Genomic DNA, 14,446 nt, shown 5'->3' with positions numbered 1-14,446 from the left:
GAACGCGAAAAATACTGGTCGGATTGGGCTGAAATTTGGCGTGATGATAGCTCACATTCCCGATTAACATATAGGCATATTCTTATTACAAAAACCCTTTTGGGCTCCGCCCCAGTGGCTCTGGAGTTTCCCATGTTAACCTTATGAGAAATGGAATTAATGAATCTTAACAGCTGTTTCAATTAAACAAGTTGGTTCTGTTCTATGATGTTCAATAGCATTAAAGTTATAAGGATTACCAACAGGGTGCAGCACTATTATTTCTTTTACATTTATGACAACAGCTAATTTGCAACCAAAAGGTGAGTGAGCGTAGCGAACGTACTTCAACCTGGAGGCGAGTTAGCGTAGCGAACGAGCTAACCTGAAGGCAAGTGGGCGCAGCGAACGAGCTCCAACCTAAAGGTGAGTGAGCGTAGCGAACAAACTTCAACCAGGACGTGATTGAGCCATGCGGACGAGATAATCTTGAAAATTAAGAAGTTAAACGGGGCAAAGCCCGCGGGTTACAGCTAGTATAATTATAACTGGTGAAATACATCTTAAACTGATGTAAGAATTCGAAAATTAATCAAATTATGTTATTTAGTTGACTAATACAGTAGGTAAGTTATATGCCGATGCTTGATGTGAAATCTTTGCGTGCATGACTTTAATTTGAGACCTCAATCATGAAAATAGGTCGGGTAGAAGAGCCAAACAAACTCGGCAAAGAAAACCCAAATTTAACTTCCATAAGAAATACATGGGGAGCAAGTTTTGTTTACGTATAAGCAGAGTGGGATTATAGATAAATTTATGCCGATGCTTGATGGCAAATCTGTGCGTGCATACCTTCAGTTTGAGACCTCAATCATGAAAATTGGTTGGGTAGAAGAGCCAAACAAACTCGGAAAAGAAAAAGCAAGCTTTTTTAATATATAAGATTTAGCCATTACAATTATTAACTGTAGTTTTAGAAGTCAATGTTTCTAATCTATTAGTAATCAATCTGAATTTATTGTGTCTTAAGAATAGACAGGAAGGAAGGTTTTTTTTTTTATTTTTCACATAGAATCATAAGCAGTTGACTAATTTTATGAGCATTCCATTAGTGAGCATTTTACAAAACTCTTATTAAAATAAATTGATATAATTGCGTAACAAACTTAACAAACTTAGGAGGGTCTGTCTAGGTCACCCCCATTGATGTCGCTGAACAAGGGGGTGAAAGTCACTCCACCTCAGGTACCAGCCTTCAAGTCTATTGATAGGATGTCTACTAAAGTTGCAGTCGGAGAGTTCAGGGATGGTGCTCCTGCGTCCAAAATATCTGGATTCAGAGAGTAGATTTCGGATCCAAAAATGGAGAAGACACTTAAGGCAATGCTTGACAACTTCGGGCCAAGAAAAGAATAACCCAAGTGGTCAAAATCATCTTAAAGGATTACATCCAGCTCCGCTATCTCATTTATAAAACTACAGAAGGACCGCGGACAATGAGTGTCACTTCTGGTGCCTCCCAAGGTTTCATGCTTTAGCTAGTCTTCTGAAAAATCGCCTAAATCAACATCCTGAGGTCTGAAATGCCTAACCGTTTTAGTTCGGTACAGATTCGCTGATGAGGTTGCGGCTTCTTAGTCGGTAACGGCCAATGTTGCAGGTTCTCGGTAAAGTCGCAGAAGTTTTTTGATGTTTGCAATTCAGTCCATCCTCCTATACAGTGTGAAATTGTAGGCAGACACACTCAACAAGATTTACAGGATGTGGCTAGCCTGTGTGCAGCATAAGACAGTCCTGAGTGCTACATCAGCCTACCAAACAGTGTCTGAACACGCCATCCTGGTGGTCACTGGAGTCATCCCTGTCAAACCTTTGGCCTCGGAGAATAAGGCGATGTATCAGCAATGTAGGGAAGTACCAGGCAAGAATTTAGTAATGCACCTGCAGCTACCGGCTCTGGCAAGAAGAGCTGTGTACAGGAGATGTGGGGTTGCTGGACCAAGCAATTGATTCAACAAGCCCAACCATTGGCTAATCGGCAGTTTCTGACAGGTCACGGCTATTTTCGGTTGTACCTGATCAGAATGATCAAGGCTGTGTCACCTGATTGCATCTACTGTCTGGGCACTCCTGATGAACAAACTTTCTTCTGCTGAGTGCTGACATTGGGAATGACCCCGCCTGAAGACTCAACACAATGACTGATGTCAGTAGACACGGGTATCCCAATGATGAAGGAAGGAGGGTGAGAACTATCAGACCTGTTTCAGTTTGTACACAATATTCTCAGCACCAAGAAACTTGACTTTGGGCAAGATGTGGTCTGGGTAATAAAAGAACAGAATGACAGAAAGAGTGTGAGCCTTAAGGGCTTAGGTCACATGTCGACTTGACCTGAAGTAATGTGACGAAGACTCAGATCTGTGTCCAACAGAGTAAAAGTGGTTTGACTAAGTATTCTGATCAATTCATGAGTTACTGACCTATGTGCCTAAATGCATTTTCCCTCCTCTCCTTCAGAAGAACCCACTGACAATAACACATAAAACAATTGTTTTGCCAATATGGTCAAAATACAGGAACAAAGTCAGTATAAATTTACTTAAGGGAGTGATATGTATATACAATGCATAGTAATATATTACAACTCACGGTAATATTGTTTACAGACCCGGGCTGGATTGAGTGGGAGGCTGTTAGTTTCACCACACACGAACAGTGATATATGAAATCCGGCTCCACTTGTTGGTAACCCACCCACAACCCATTTCAATTTGTAGGGAAACTAATGAAACTTAAGTCCTGTACTACAATTGTTTACGTTATTTTGTCACCCTAAGTAATAATTAACCTAAAGGCTTTAATAAATGGACCCCGTGGCGCAAGGAAGGGAAAATTCACCTGACAGGAAGGGGGGAGGAGGCATGATTATCTCTTGTTCCCATATCTCTTGTTTGTGAATGTAAGCATTAGCTATGATCGAGGGTGTCAAAGACAGTTAGTCTGTGCCTGAATTTAATGGAATTATCACTGCATGGAATTATCACATTTCCACACCAGTAAACAGTATGCAAAATATATCATTTCCGACAATTTTCATTCCCACTCTCTAAATCAGCTGATTTCACTGTTGGCGTTTCTATACAAGGCCCAAATACAAAAAAGCCATGCTGGAGCGCTGGCAGCCAACACTACGTCACAGTGGTGGATAGCTGTACTAAATTTGTCAGACGTAATAACGTTAAAATCTTACCAATAGCCAGCTTATTTACCTAAAAGGTATGGGATACGGCAGTGAATCTATCCACATACAAGTACGCCATCATGGATCCTGCAGCATGGCCTGTTTTTCTAGTGCGGCGATGTTCTATGAAAGCAAGTATCATTTCTTAAAATAACAAACATAGGTAGCCTAAATGATATTTATTTTTGATAAAAAGGAATGATTACCTTATCCAATCACAGTTGTTGGTAAGACGTCTAGTTTCGTTCCTTAGAACTTCATCAGGTAATTTTGTATGCAACCACGTCATCAGTGTATTAATACTTTGTAGTGGGTCAATAGAAAACAACTAAAATGGTTAAAAATGGAATAAAAGTTGATAAAACTGATTGAAACTGTACAGGCCAGCACTGTATATCACTGCCACTGACTAAATAAAACTGACTGAATCATGATGTTTATTCTTTTCTCCAGTGCCACCTGTATTTAAGTTTGTTTTGTTCTTCTTATTTTATACTTCTTTGATTTGTAACTTGTCAATATATGTATCAAATATAATATTTAACTGGAAAGAAGTCTGATCATTTAAAATGATACATGGGTCGAGTTTTGTTACCAGCTTTGTAGATAGATGGTGGATTCTTCTATGACATCAAGCTTAAAACTTTTTGGTAATACTTCAACTATTTCCATGCTCTTATCAATAGATGTTTAGTTGTGTACACAACTACACATCTATTGATAAGAACATGGAAACAAGAATTCACTATCTTCAAAGCTAAAAACCTCGAACCATGTAACATTTTAAATGATCAGACTTCTTTCCAGTCATATATTATATTTGAAACTTAAATTAACAAGTTACAAATACAAAATTATATAAAATAATAAATACAAAAGAAACTTAAATACAGGTGGCACTAAAGTCAAAAAGAAACATGATGACTCAGTCAGTTTTATTTAGTAAGTGGCAGTAATAGACAGTGTTCGCCAGCTTGTACAGTTTTAATCGGGGTTTTTATTCCATTTTAACTATTTTTTTATCATAACAAGTTAAAATTATTGTGATTGTGGCAGTTTTTTTTTTAGAATCTATTGACATAGCCTACCACAATGTTGACTTGATGAAGTTTAAAGGAAGGGAACTAGTTGTCATACCAACAACTGTGGTTGGATAAGGTAATAGTTTTATTTTATCAATAATATATTCCAACCAAGTGTCACAATGAATAATGATATTTATTTTGTATACCACTAAAAAGTTAATCTGTGTTTTATAAGATTAAGGTGGTAGTAAAATTCATGTGTGTCTTGTGAGCACTAACCCTCTCACTCTCGAAATGTATAGCCGCAGGAAGCTTTTGGCAGCGATCTACACAGTTTTCAAGCGGTAATGACATACTTGGCGCTCTCAATGCACAAAATAGATATTCCAGAGTCCAGACCTTAACTCGCCATTGCTAAATTGTCTGTATTGTGTAGCAATAAAAGTTAGATTTACGGTGCTGATACAGAGGGAGACAACAGATGTCATCTATGGGTTCAAGAACACTAACACGATCGATTGCTGGACGTCATTTATTTTCTTATCTTCTTATAATGAAAATTTACAAAAGAAATAAAAACAAGGATCAATATATAATAATGTCTATACAAAGTCTTTTACATACAAGAAATAATGTTGCTTAACATACATTGCGTTACATGACTAAAGTCGGCAGCGTTAAAACAAACGTGGAACTAAGGCGGGCACACAAACTGAGTGAGTCAAAACAAAACTGGCGTATAACATTCGTGGGAAGGATATATATAAATATATATACAATATTTCCAATGTACACGGGTAGTATATGTTGTAAAAAATAACTATACTTTCTTAGCTTATACATGTATTAGTCTGAGATGCTTGTACAAAATGGAAGCAGTACTTTAAATGAGATTGGTATTTAGTGAGGAATTTCTGGGACATAGAGTCAGACTTACTCGAATCAGTGGCGGTGAATCAGCTTCGAGGAACCGTAAGATGAGACAAACAAAGCTATTCAGTGTACTTTCAAAAATTAACAAACTACAAAAGCATGAGCAAGGAAACAAAACTTTCTCCAGTCTTAAAATATCTCTTTTGATTCGTACAAATTAATCATGACATGTTTTATCCAGCTTAATGGCAGTTAAGAGTGACAGAGCCACGATATACAGTCTTCAACCATGTTTGTGCAATACTTCCAGCCATCTTATGAGAAAGTAAGGCAGTGATATAAATAGGTAAAATATTAACAGCTAAATATATTTGTGGTACAACTTTATTGTAATATGTTGAATGTAGTAATTACATTTTTTAAATTTTGTAAGAAGTTGGCGGCCTCTTTAACCTTGCATTTTGCATGTCCACAAGGGCCTAACAGGCCTGTTTATAGAATGTATCCAGCAAAGCAAGGGGTGAGTCAGTACAGTACAAGAGCAAATTGTACTGATAAAAGCTAGTGGCAGGTATCATGATCCGAACCTACAATATGTCTTGGGCCCAAAGTCCATTGCCAACTGGAGGACCAACCAACAAAAAATTAATGTTTGGATAATAAGATTGGATGTATTAAAGTTGTAGTAATGCAATAAATATTTTTCTGATATTTATTTGATGATTGCTAAAATTTAGATATAAAATAAAGTTTTATATCATTATAATTTAGTGAATAATCTTCTTAAGGTACAATTAGAGAAACACGTTATTCGATATTTGAAAAGTTATATTTTTATGGTATTGTAAATAAAAAAAACCAATTATTTTTTCTTTTTTTTGGGCGACTACTAAACAATTTTGTTTTGGGAAATTTGGAATTGTAAATAGCAAATTTAAATTTGACTCAATTATGTTTTGAATAAAATACTTAGGTTGTGAACGATTGTTTGGGTTTCTTTATAAACATGTTGTACAGTGGAACCTGGATAATTCGAACTTCTTTAATTCGAAATCTTCTTTAATTCGAATTTTTCCCGTGGTCCCTAGCATTTTGTATTAAAACAATGCTAAAATAACGTTGATAATTCGAATTTTATTTTGGATAATTCGAATTTTTAAGTGCCAAATCATTAAATTATTACTCTAAATATATTCAAAAATAATAAATAAAAAACATATTCCAAGCCACATTTGACGAAATGTTTGCGTTAGAACAAGTGCCAGCCCTCGCGCGCCTGCGTTTAGTCTGATGACTCATACCTCCCCTCCCGCCACCGCCCTACAGGTCATTGTACCCTACACTCCCTTCCCCTTTCTCCTCTCCCACCCACCACCACTGACCTCTTTTCAGTGTCGCATTGTGCGTGGTCTGTATCGGTTTGCGTGAAGGCCGTTACCTAACGTAGTTTTGCTGTTGTCTTAGACTTTTAGTTTCAAGTGATTACGTGTACAGTACTGTAGTTTTAACGTACCGTACTGCACTACTGTACTGTATACATTAACTTTTAGTGAGTGTAACTGTGTAGTGATCATGGCATCAACCTCATCGAAAAAACCAGGGTCTTATAAAACTTTGACATTAGCTGAAAAAGTCGCTGTGATCAAAGAAGTGGAAAAAGGAGTCAAGAAAAAATCTGAAATCGCGAAAGACTTTGGAATTCCACCCAACACCTTATCAACTTACTTAAAAAATAAACATAAAATTCTATTTTGCTTAATATTTTGCTTTGGACTATTGGTAATCGTGTGAAGTTTGCGTGCAGTTCAGCTATTGCTGAGGACATTTTAAGGTTAGTTAATTTTAGTTTTGTACATAATTTCGTTGTCGTTTGAGCGATTGCAAGTTATTTTTATTGTATACTATTACTGTAATAGGCATTATTCAATAAATTAATGTTCAAATAGTATCAATAAAGTTAATAGTTTGAATTTAAAACGTGTTTTTATTGTTTACGGCCCTGGTTATAAGAACTTATTTAATTCGAATTTTTGGATAATTCGAAGTTTTTAGCTGGTCCCTTGAGGTTCGAATTATCCAAGTTCCACTGTACCACAAACTATACAATCTTTCTGAGAATCAAGTAAGTAACATAAACCAACCTTGCTTAGGCAACAGTACTGAGAACATTTTGGAAATTGGTTATGAAATCTAAAACAAGGTTATTAATTTATTTACAAATTTTCTAGCCTTTAAAAAGTATGCAAACATTTAGTTTTTACAGTTAAATCACAAAAACACCTTTTCAACATCACACAAGTTTTTTTTTATAGGATTAATTCCAATTGAATAAGAATACACATGTTTGAGAAGGTTGTGGGGGTTTTTTGCTTAGCTTTAACTTAAATTAAACTTAGATTTCATAGCTAACTTTTTTACTTCCAAAAGTATGCTTGAATACAATTAAAATTATCATTGACTATTCGTTTTGAAAATTATTAATGAAACCAAAAGGAAATACTTTTAAAGTCATATTAAACATTTTTATAAAGTAGAATACAGTAGTGGCTCATATAACATAAATTTCAAAACAGAACAAAAAATGTTGGTTCAAAATAAAAATGTCACTAAATACTAATACTCAGACTTAATGATGGCAATGTTTCTAGTAACTTTAACCATTGTCGATCCAACTAAAACATTTTCCAGACTATAATTAATAAAAAAGTATAAATTAAAGTATAAAAATACCTATACAAAGTTAAGTACTGGTTTAGATTGGGGTTAATCAATTTTAATGGCTCGATTACACAGTGTCTACAAATAAATAAGGTTTTAAATCATACGACTTACATTACAAAACATTATTGCTTTCGGTATTAAAACATCGTACACATCCAATGATCGAGTTAATCTAAACTAACGAGTAATTACACTTCCTAAACGGAATCATTTTCGCTCTATACAATTTTTCTAAAACACAATAAAAAATCGTTTATAATATACACCGTATTTATATATTTATAAATTTAACAAAGTCGTTTCACACAAATTAAATTACATCACAAAACGCCGTAGAGTAAACAAAATTCCGTTAAGTACTGCCGAATGTACAAAAAATATACAGAATCTTTATCACAGTACACATTCATAAAACCTCGAATATAAAGAGCTCCGATTACAATACATGGAATGCTCTTCCGTCATGGAATGTTCACGTACACAATCACTGTTTAACAGTCTTTACAAGTCGTAAATGTCGTTGTAGAGGGAGTGACGGACCGCACCACGTAGGTGCGGCGCCGTTGACTAGACGAGGAATCCCTCCGAGAGATTGGCGGATATCTGTGCGCGCATGGCTTGCACGCTGTTCATTATCTTCTTCTGATGACCGACCAGCGTGATCCCAAGCGCAGTTAGTTCCTGCACAGTCAACTGCACCACTGCCTCCATACTCGTGATCCCGGCGCGCTCAAAGTTCTCGAGGTAACGCGCCATCTTGATAGACGTGAGCCAATCACTGACTGATGTGAACTGAGTCATGTCCGGCGCGTCTGGTGCTAGCGGGTTGGCCGTCCTGCGCAAAAACACTCAATATAGAACACTAAGACCAGGTATAACTGATATAATCATAGGATCAGGACGATTGTGAACATTTACTTTGTTAGAGAGAGCCAACTTTTGCAAATAATCGTATAATGTTTTTTTGCGTAAGATTTCAAAATATGATTTATTTAAACTAGACTTTTGAAAACATGATCAATTCCTAACATTCTATTTGAGGACAAAAGGTTTTAGTCTTAGTGTCCTACAAGAATGGGATACACAATAAATTGAAAAATTATTTAAATGTTAAATGAAAATAAATATATTGCTTATTGACTAATTTTACAAATAATTATTTAGAATTACTGTCAATCAAACAAAGGGTAGTAAAATCGGGTTGAATAAAGGTAATTCTTATTGGATTCAAAATCTAAAGGAAAAAACTACGGGAGTTTAGTTTGTCACAAAGTAACCTAATCTAAATGGGGAAAGAAAACTAATAATCCCTAATACTTCAATCAGTTAACAATAATTAAGATTGACAAATTTACTTAATTGCTGGATTCTAGAGTATTTATGGAATGATTTGTAAATGTTGTACCTTTTACTACAATAATTCAGATAAAGTTGTAACGCTTCTTTAAACTTTGAGTTAACAACTTATTAAAATTTTTTACATCAACTGTGCAAGTCTTTGCATTTCTTCAACTGATTAAGAATTTATACTGGCAGGCATAATTTAAACAAACACTCATTTAGTTGGCAAAAGAAATAAACAATTAGGATTAAAGTTTAATTAGGTTTGCTTGATTTTACTAAGATACACAAATACAATAAGTATATTAGATTAAATTAAAACGATATTGATTGACACAGGAGTGCACATTTTTAAAGAGGATCAGTGAAGGTTTTCTAAGCCTTGTTACTAAACACTGACTAGCTAAATACTGACTTGTTTTCTAGCTAAGGCTATTTATTTTTACCTAAACTATTACTGGGGTCAAGTTTAATTCAACCCGTCTAAAAGCTACTGGGATCTCTCAGGGTTGAACCAGAGACTGTCTACTAGAACCACTGAGTTACCCACATAATTACATATTTTTGCTACCAACACCTTGCACCACATACAAATATCTGTAACACCACACCATGTTAGGCAAGCTTGTCATCAACCCCTCAAAAATATTTTAATATTTTATTTAACTCTGAAGGTCATATTATCAAATTCATTTACAAAACAAAATTATGCAAAAAAAACTGTTTAGAAAACCTATTTTGTCCAAGTATCTTACTAAGGAGTGGTAAAAAGAATACATTATGGTTTTAATAGCAAATTCTTAAACACTGAAGAACATACCTTACATCAAAGCTCAACAAATGGCAGAAAATTTTCCTCTGACATAAGTTTCTGCGATGTATACAGAGATGAATAAATATAAGCAAAGATTAATCAAGAAATAAATTAATGACAGAATAAAGCAAGAAATTGAAACAATTTCCAAATAAGCAAGCGAGTGAGCATGCAGCACATCAGGCAGACCCAACCAGGGGTTGGCAGGATTAAAATAGTGATTTGAGATCAGTGAAATCAAAATTGTATGTTTATAAAAGTGTTCAAACAAGCTAGAGCTCCCGCTTTTAAACCCTTAAAAGTTAAGTATAAACATAAGTGATAAATGATTTAAATATTTGACCATAAGTAAAGTGATAAGGTAAAGGATTCCTCGCACGTGGGTGTGCACAAGAGGAAAATATGTAATATTTAGCATGGTGTTGTATTAAATAAAGATATTTGAATTTAATTGAATAAGCCTGCCGCTCAAGGAAACTTGCACAAGAGACTAGAGAAGATTCATCCCCTTACGGATAACATATTCTACGTTAGGGTGAAAGCCAGGGTGGTCTGCGTACCTTAACAGAGTGAGTTTGTGTTAAAAATCTAATCCAGCACCGTTACTCGTGATGGAATGAAACCCACTGAGGAGGTCTAAACGTGACGGGCACGTAATAGGGGTTATGTGCGGGCGGGCGTCTGCCAAAACAAAAACACGCAACCCAAAATGAGAACAATGCGAAGCAAAATCAAACAAACCACATGTAACAGGTAAATATGTAACAAAACTCCATTGAGAAAGATAAATTAACAGCAATGTAAACAAAGAAGATTGCATCAACAAAAACTTAGTGAGAAGGCTAACAAATCGAGGATTTTTAATTGTATTTGGAAAATTGGTTTAATATCGATAACCTCGTCAGATTTGTTTAAATTTATAAAACATGATTGCTTGGTTTTTTATTCCAATGTTTCAATGTTGAGAACTATGATTTGAATTTTTTTACTAGGCTACAAATATTTAAACTATTCAAAAATAGTATTGATGCATTCCGAAACACTGTACTCAACTGACACAGATAAGTCTTAACATCTTAAAATGAGCTTTCTTCATTGCTCTCCAGTAAATAACGAAGACAGTTTATATTTACACATAAAAATCAAACAAAAAGTGGCAGAAGAAACAGCTGATGAAGGATTGCCGTACCTGTTTTGAGCGATCTTGCGCAACGTATCCGGACACCGTATCAGCTTGTCCAATGTCTTCACTATAGACGCAAAGCTGGGCCGATGTGTTCTCTCTTTCTGCCAGCTGTCCAACATCAGCTGGTAAATAGCTTCTGGACAATCCATAGGTGCTGGTAACCTGGAGAAACGTCAACAATGTAGACATAAAAATAACAACAAAAACTAAACTTAAACAATATTGAAAAAATGAAATGTAAAAATAAATGTTTTGAGATTAGTTTGTTTCATCTCCACATACCACCTCCGGGTTAAAAATTATAAATTATTGATGGATTGGATAGAAAGTGGCATGTTTTTTTGTCAATGTTGACATCATCTATGTAATCCAACTACATCAATTTTCACTTGAAATTTCAAATTTGTCTCAAACCACTTTAAAACTTCAAATCCTGGGGTTCATTATGCTTATACTATAATCCATTCCTTAATTTAAAAGAAGATGGTGGCCTCATTTAACCTTGCATTTGCCCATCTACATAAGCTCACAAGCTTCGAAATTGATCACACAACCCTAATTGGTGTAATATGGCCTGAACTTATCCAGCAAAGCAAGGGGAGAGCCGGTACAGTAGTTTTAAGGTTGAACTGGACTGATAAAATGTATTGGCAGGTACCAGGTTTCTAACCCATGGTCACAATTTCAAAGTCCTTGTACTACTGACTGAGTGACAAACCTCATTTAATTTAAACAACTCGTTAACAATAGCAGAAACTACTGTGTATATCTTCAGTTACAATAAATTGGTATTATTGTTTACCTATAACCCTTCTCAATAGATTTGATGACATCTTGGTTGCTCCAATTCCAGTAAGGTCGTTCTCCGTAGGACATCACCTCCCAACAAACAATACCAAACGACCAAACGTCCGAGGCAGATGTGAACTTCCGGAAAGCGATTGCTTCGGGAGCCGTCCATCTGACAGGGATTTTGCCTCCCTGAAAAAGAAAAGACTTAGCTTAACAAGAAGAAAATATATTGATCATTCGTTAAATATTTTGGAGGTAAGGCATCTTTTCAAGAAGATGAACAAAAGATTGACAAAGTGTATGTTTTTTAGTTGGTAAAAATAAAACAAGTCTAGCAAAATTCACTGAAGGCAATGAAGGAATCAGTGTAGTTTTTTAAATGCATCCAAATGAACATAAAAGGCCAAAGCCAAAATTTGATAACTAGTTTGAAATATTCATATAATTAACAAAGGTGAAAACCACACCAACTTTAATTCAGGTTCAAGTATAAAAACCACAACTTTACCTCAACAAAGTCAATATTGCCTGCATTGATTGTTAAAGGACTATGGCCATTACCGATGTTTAATAATTCACATTCAATTACCATGTGCACAGGAGCCTACTATTGATACATACTACTACTATGATAACTACTATGATACATAGTAGTTTAGAGGCAAAAATAAATACTTCGATTGACATGTTTCTCATATAACAACAAATCAATTAATTATTGTGTGAATCAAAAATCCAATCACAACATATTTAAACAGTGTATCTTAATTTGTGAAATATGAATTTATGTTTGGTCACTTTATAATTAATCAGTAGCTGTGCGTTGCAACAACATATCAATACTGTAATGTCTATTGCAGCATTACAGGTACAGGTAAGATCAATGCTGTCATCGTGATGAAAGGGGAAAATATTTTAGACTGAAATCCTTGGAGGACTGCCTTACAATTTACTGTGAATGAGTTTCTTTCCCATTAGTAAGATTTGAATTTTTCTTGAAATGTATTAAATAGGCCTTAGTGAGGGTTGTTAAAAACCGTTTAAAATCCAATGCTAGGTTTGCAATACTTATTGAAAATACCGTCAAGTATACTTCAACTATTGATCTTTTTGATTAAGCGAATATACAGGGTGAACACAAAAGAAGTGAACAACTTTAATAAAAGATTACAGGAAAGTTATACCACCTAGGAGAATGTGAAATACACCATTAGAAAGCTAAGATTCTCAAGTTTTTTCCCATATATTACAAATGCTCAGTATGGGATCCTCGGCTTATTTTACACACATCTATTCTAAAACTAAATTCTGCCCAAACTTTTTAAAGAATGGTCTCATTCACACTTAGTACTGCAGTAGTAATGCGATTTCGGAGCTCCATGAGGTTCAATGGCAAAGGAGGAACAAAAACTTTGTCTTTCACATTCCCCACAAAAAAAGTCACAATTGGACACGGATGGCAGACTGAGTTATCTCTAATTCTAACACACAAAAAGACTTTTCTGAGAGCGTTTGACCATTTTTAAACAAATCAATAAATAGCATCTTTTGTCACATGTTTGTATTGTTGACAGCAATCAGCTATTTAAGACAAAACTTAAGGTGTTTTCCGACTCACTGGTACCAACCGCAGCGATGTCAGATCCGTAGTTTTCGATAAATTGATGTTCAAAGTTGTTGTATTTTAAATCTATATTTCACTGTAGCCCTAAAAATGATCACCCATACAAAAATATTTCACAGCCAATTTTTTCTCATAAACAAAACCTGACCAGAAAATGTTTGAGTCATTTTGACCTTGCAGTCTCCATGATTGGTTCAAAAAGGTTAAATTATTACATCGAGTCTACGCTGCCTGTTATTTTATGGAGAAACTCACTTAAAATGCTTAGTTCAAATTATCGGATGGTTTAGTTTGAGTTATATAGGAAGATGCTTGTGAGATTCTTCTGAGACTTTAACGTTAGCCCTTCATAAAAAAACTAAAAAGCATTACTAAAATGTAATTCACTGATTACAAATTACTACTAACACAAATGTATATGTTTACTACTAACACTTCAATACCGGTTATGGAAAAATAACCCACGGTGTCCACAACAAATTTGTCATTAATTTCCATGACTTTCCATGACTATCCATGACCATTTATTTCCATGACTCACGAACTTTACACGCAAATTATAATATAACATACACACACAAATATAACTGCCTGGACATGTTATTTTGCAGAAAATACTGAAATATGTAATAACAGATAACAATGGAGTACAATAGGTACAACAATGAACTAAAACAAACCGAAAACTCATCAAATAATACAACTGTAATAAATTGAATTGTCGAACATTTGTGAAAAATCCCGAAAAATGCTACAACAGTCCGGGTTACAGCTGACTAGAGCATTGAATGGTCCCCTCAAATCCATCCACAATTGGAAATTTCCATGACTTTCCATGACTTCT

At 34.9% G+C, this 14,446-nt stretch overlaps 1 protein-coding gene across 4 annotated transcripts in view; it reads right to left on the bottom strand.

Moving 5' to 3' along the window:
• Window positions 1-6,505: 6,505 nt before the first annotated feature.
• The window catches only part of LOC128988628 (ephrin type-B receptor 1-B-like), a 248,739-nt gene continuing 240,798 nt past the window's right edge, over window positions 6,506-14,446 (bottom strand). For 3 of the 4 annotated variants that reach the window (XM_054410093.1, XM_054410091.1, XM_054410094.1), the window contains 3 exons: window positions 11,989-12,167; window positions 11,190-11,348; window positions 6,506-8,680 (listed from right to left, as the gene is read on the bottom strand). In XM_054410093.1, the coding sequence (XP_054266068.1) occupies window positions 8,413-8,680; window positions 11,190-11,348; window positions 11,989-12,167 (606 nt within the window). In that variant the 3' untranslated portion in view covers window positions 6,506-8,412. Of the gene's footprint in view, window positions 8,681-10,560; window positions 10,682-11,189; window positions 11,349-11,988; window positions 12,168-14,446 lie in introns of all 4 variants that reach the window. The other variant, XM_054410095.1, reaches the window with a different exon arrangement.

Source organism: Macrosteles quadrilineatus, unplaced genomic scaffold, assembly GCF_028750875.1.
Source record: "Macrosteles quadrilineatus isolate MER2022 unplaced genomic scaffold, UCM_ALF_1.0 Scaffold_3__2_contigs__length_128488019, whole genome shotgun sequence".
NCBI classification, from domain to species: domain Eukaryota; kingdom Metazoa; phylum Arthropoda; class Insecta; order Hemiptera; family Cicadellidae; genus Macrosteles; species Macrosteles quadrilineatus.
Note: the sequence above shows the minus strand (reverse complement) of the source record. Positions and strands in the feature narration are given on the sequence as shown.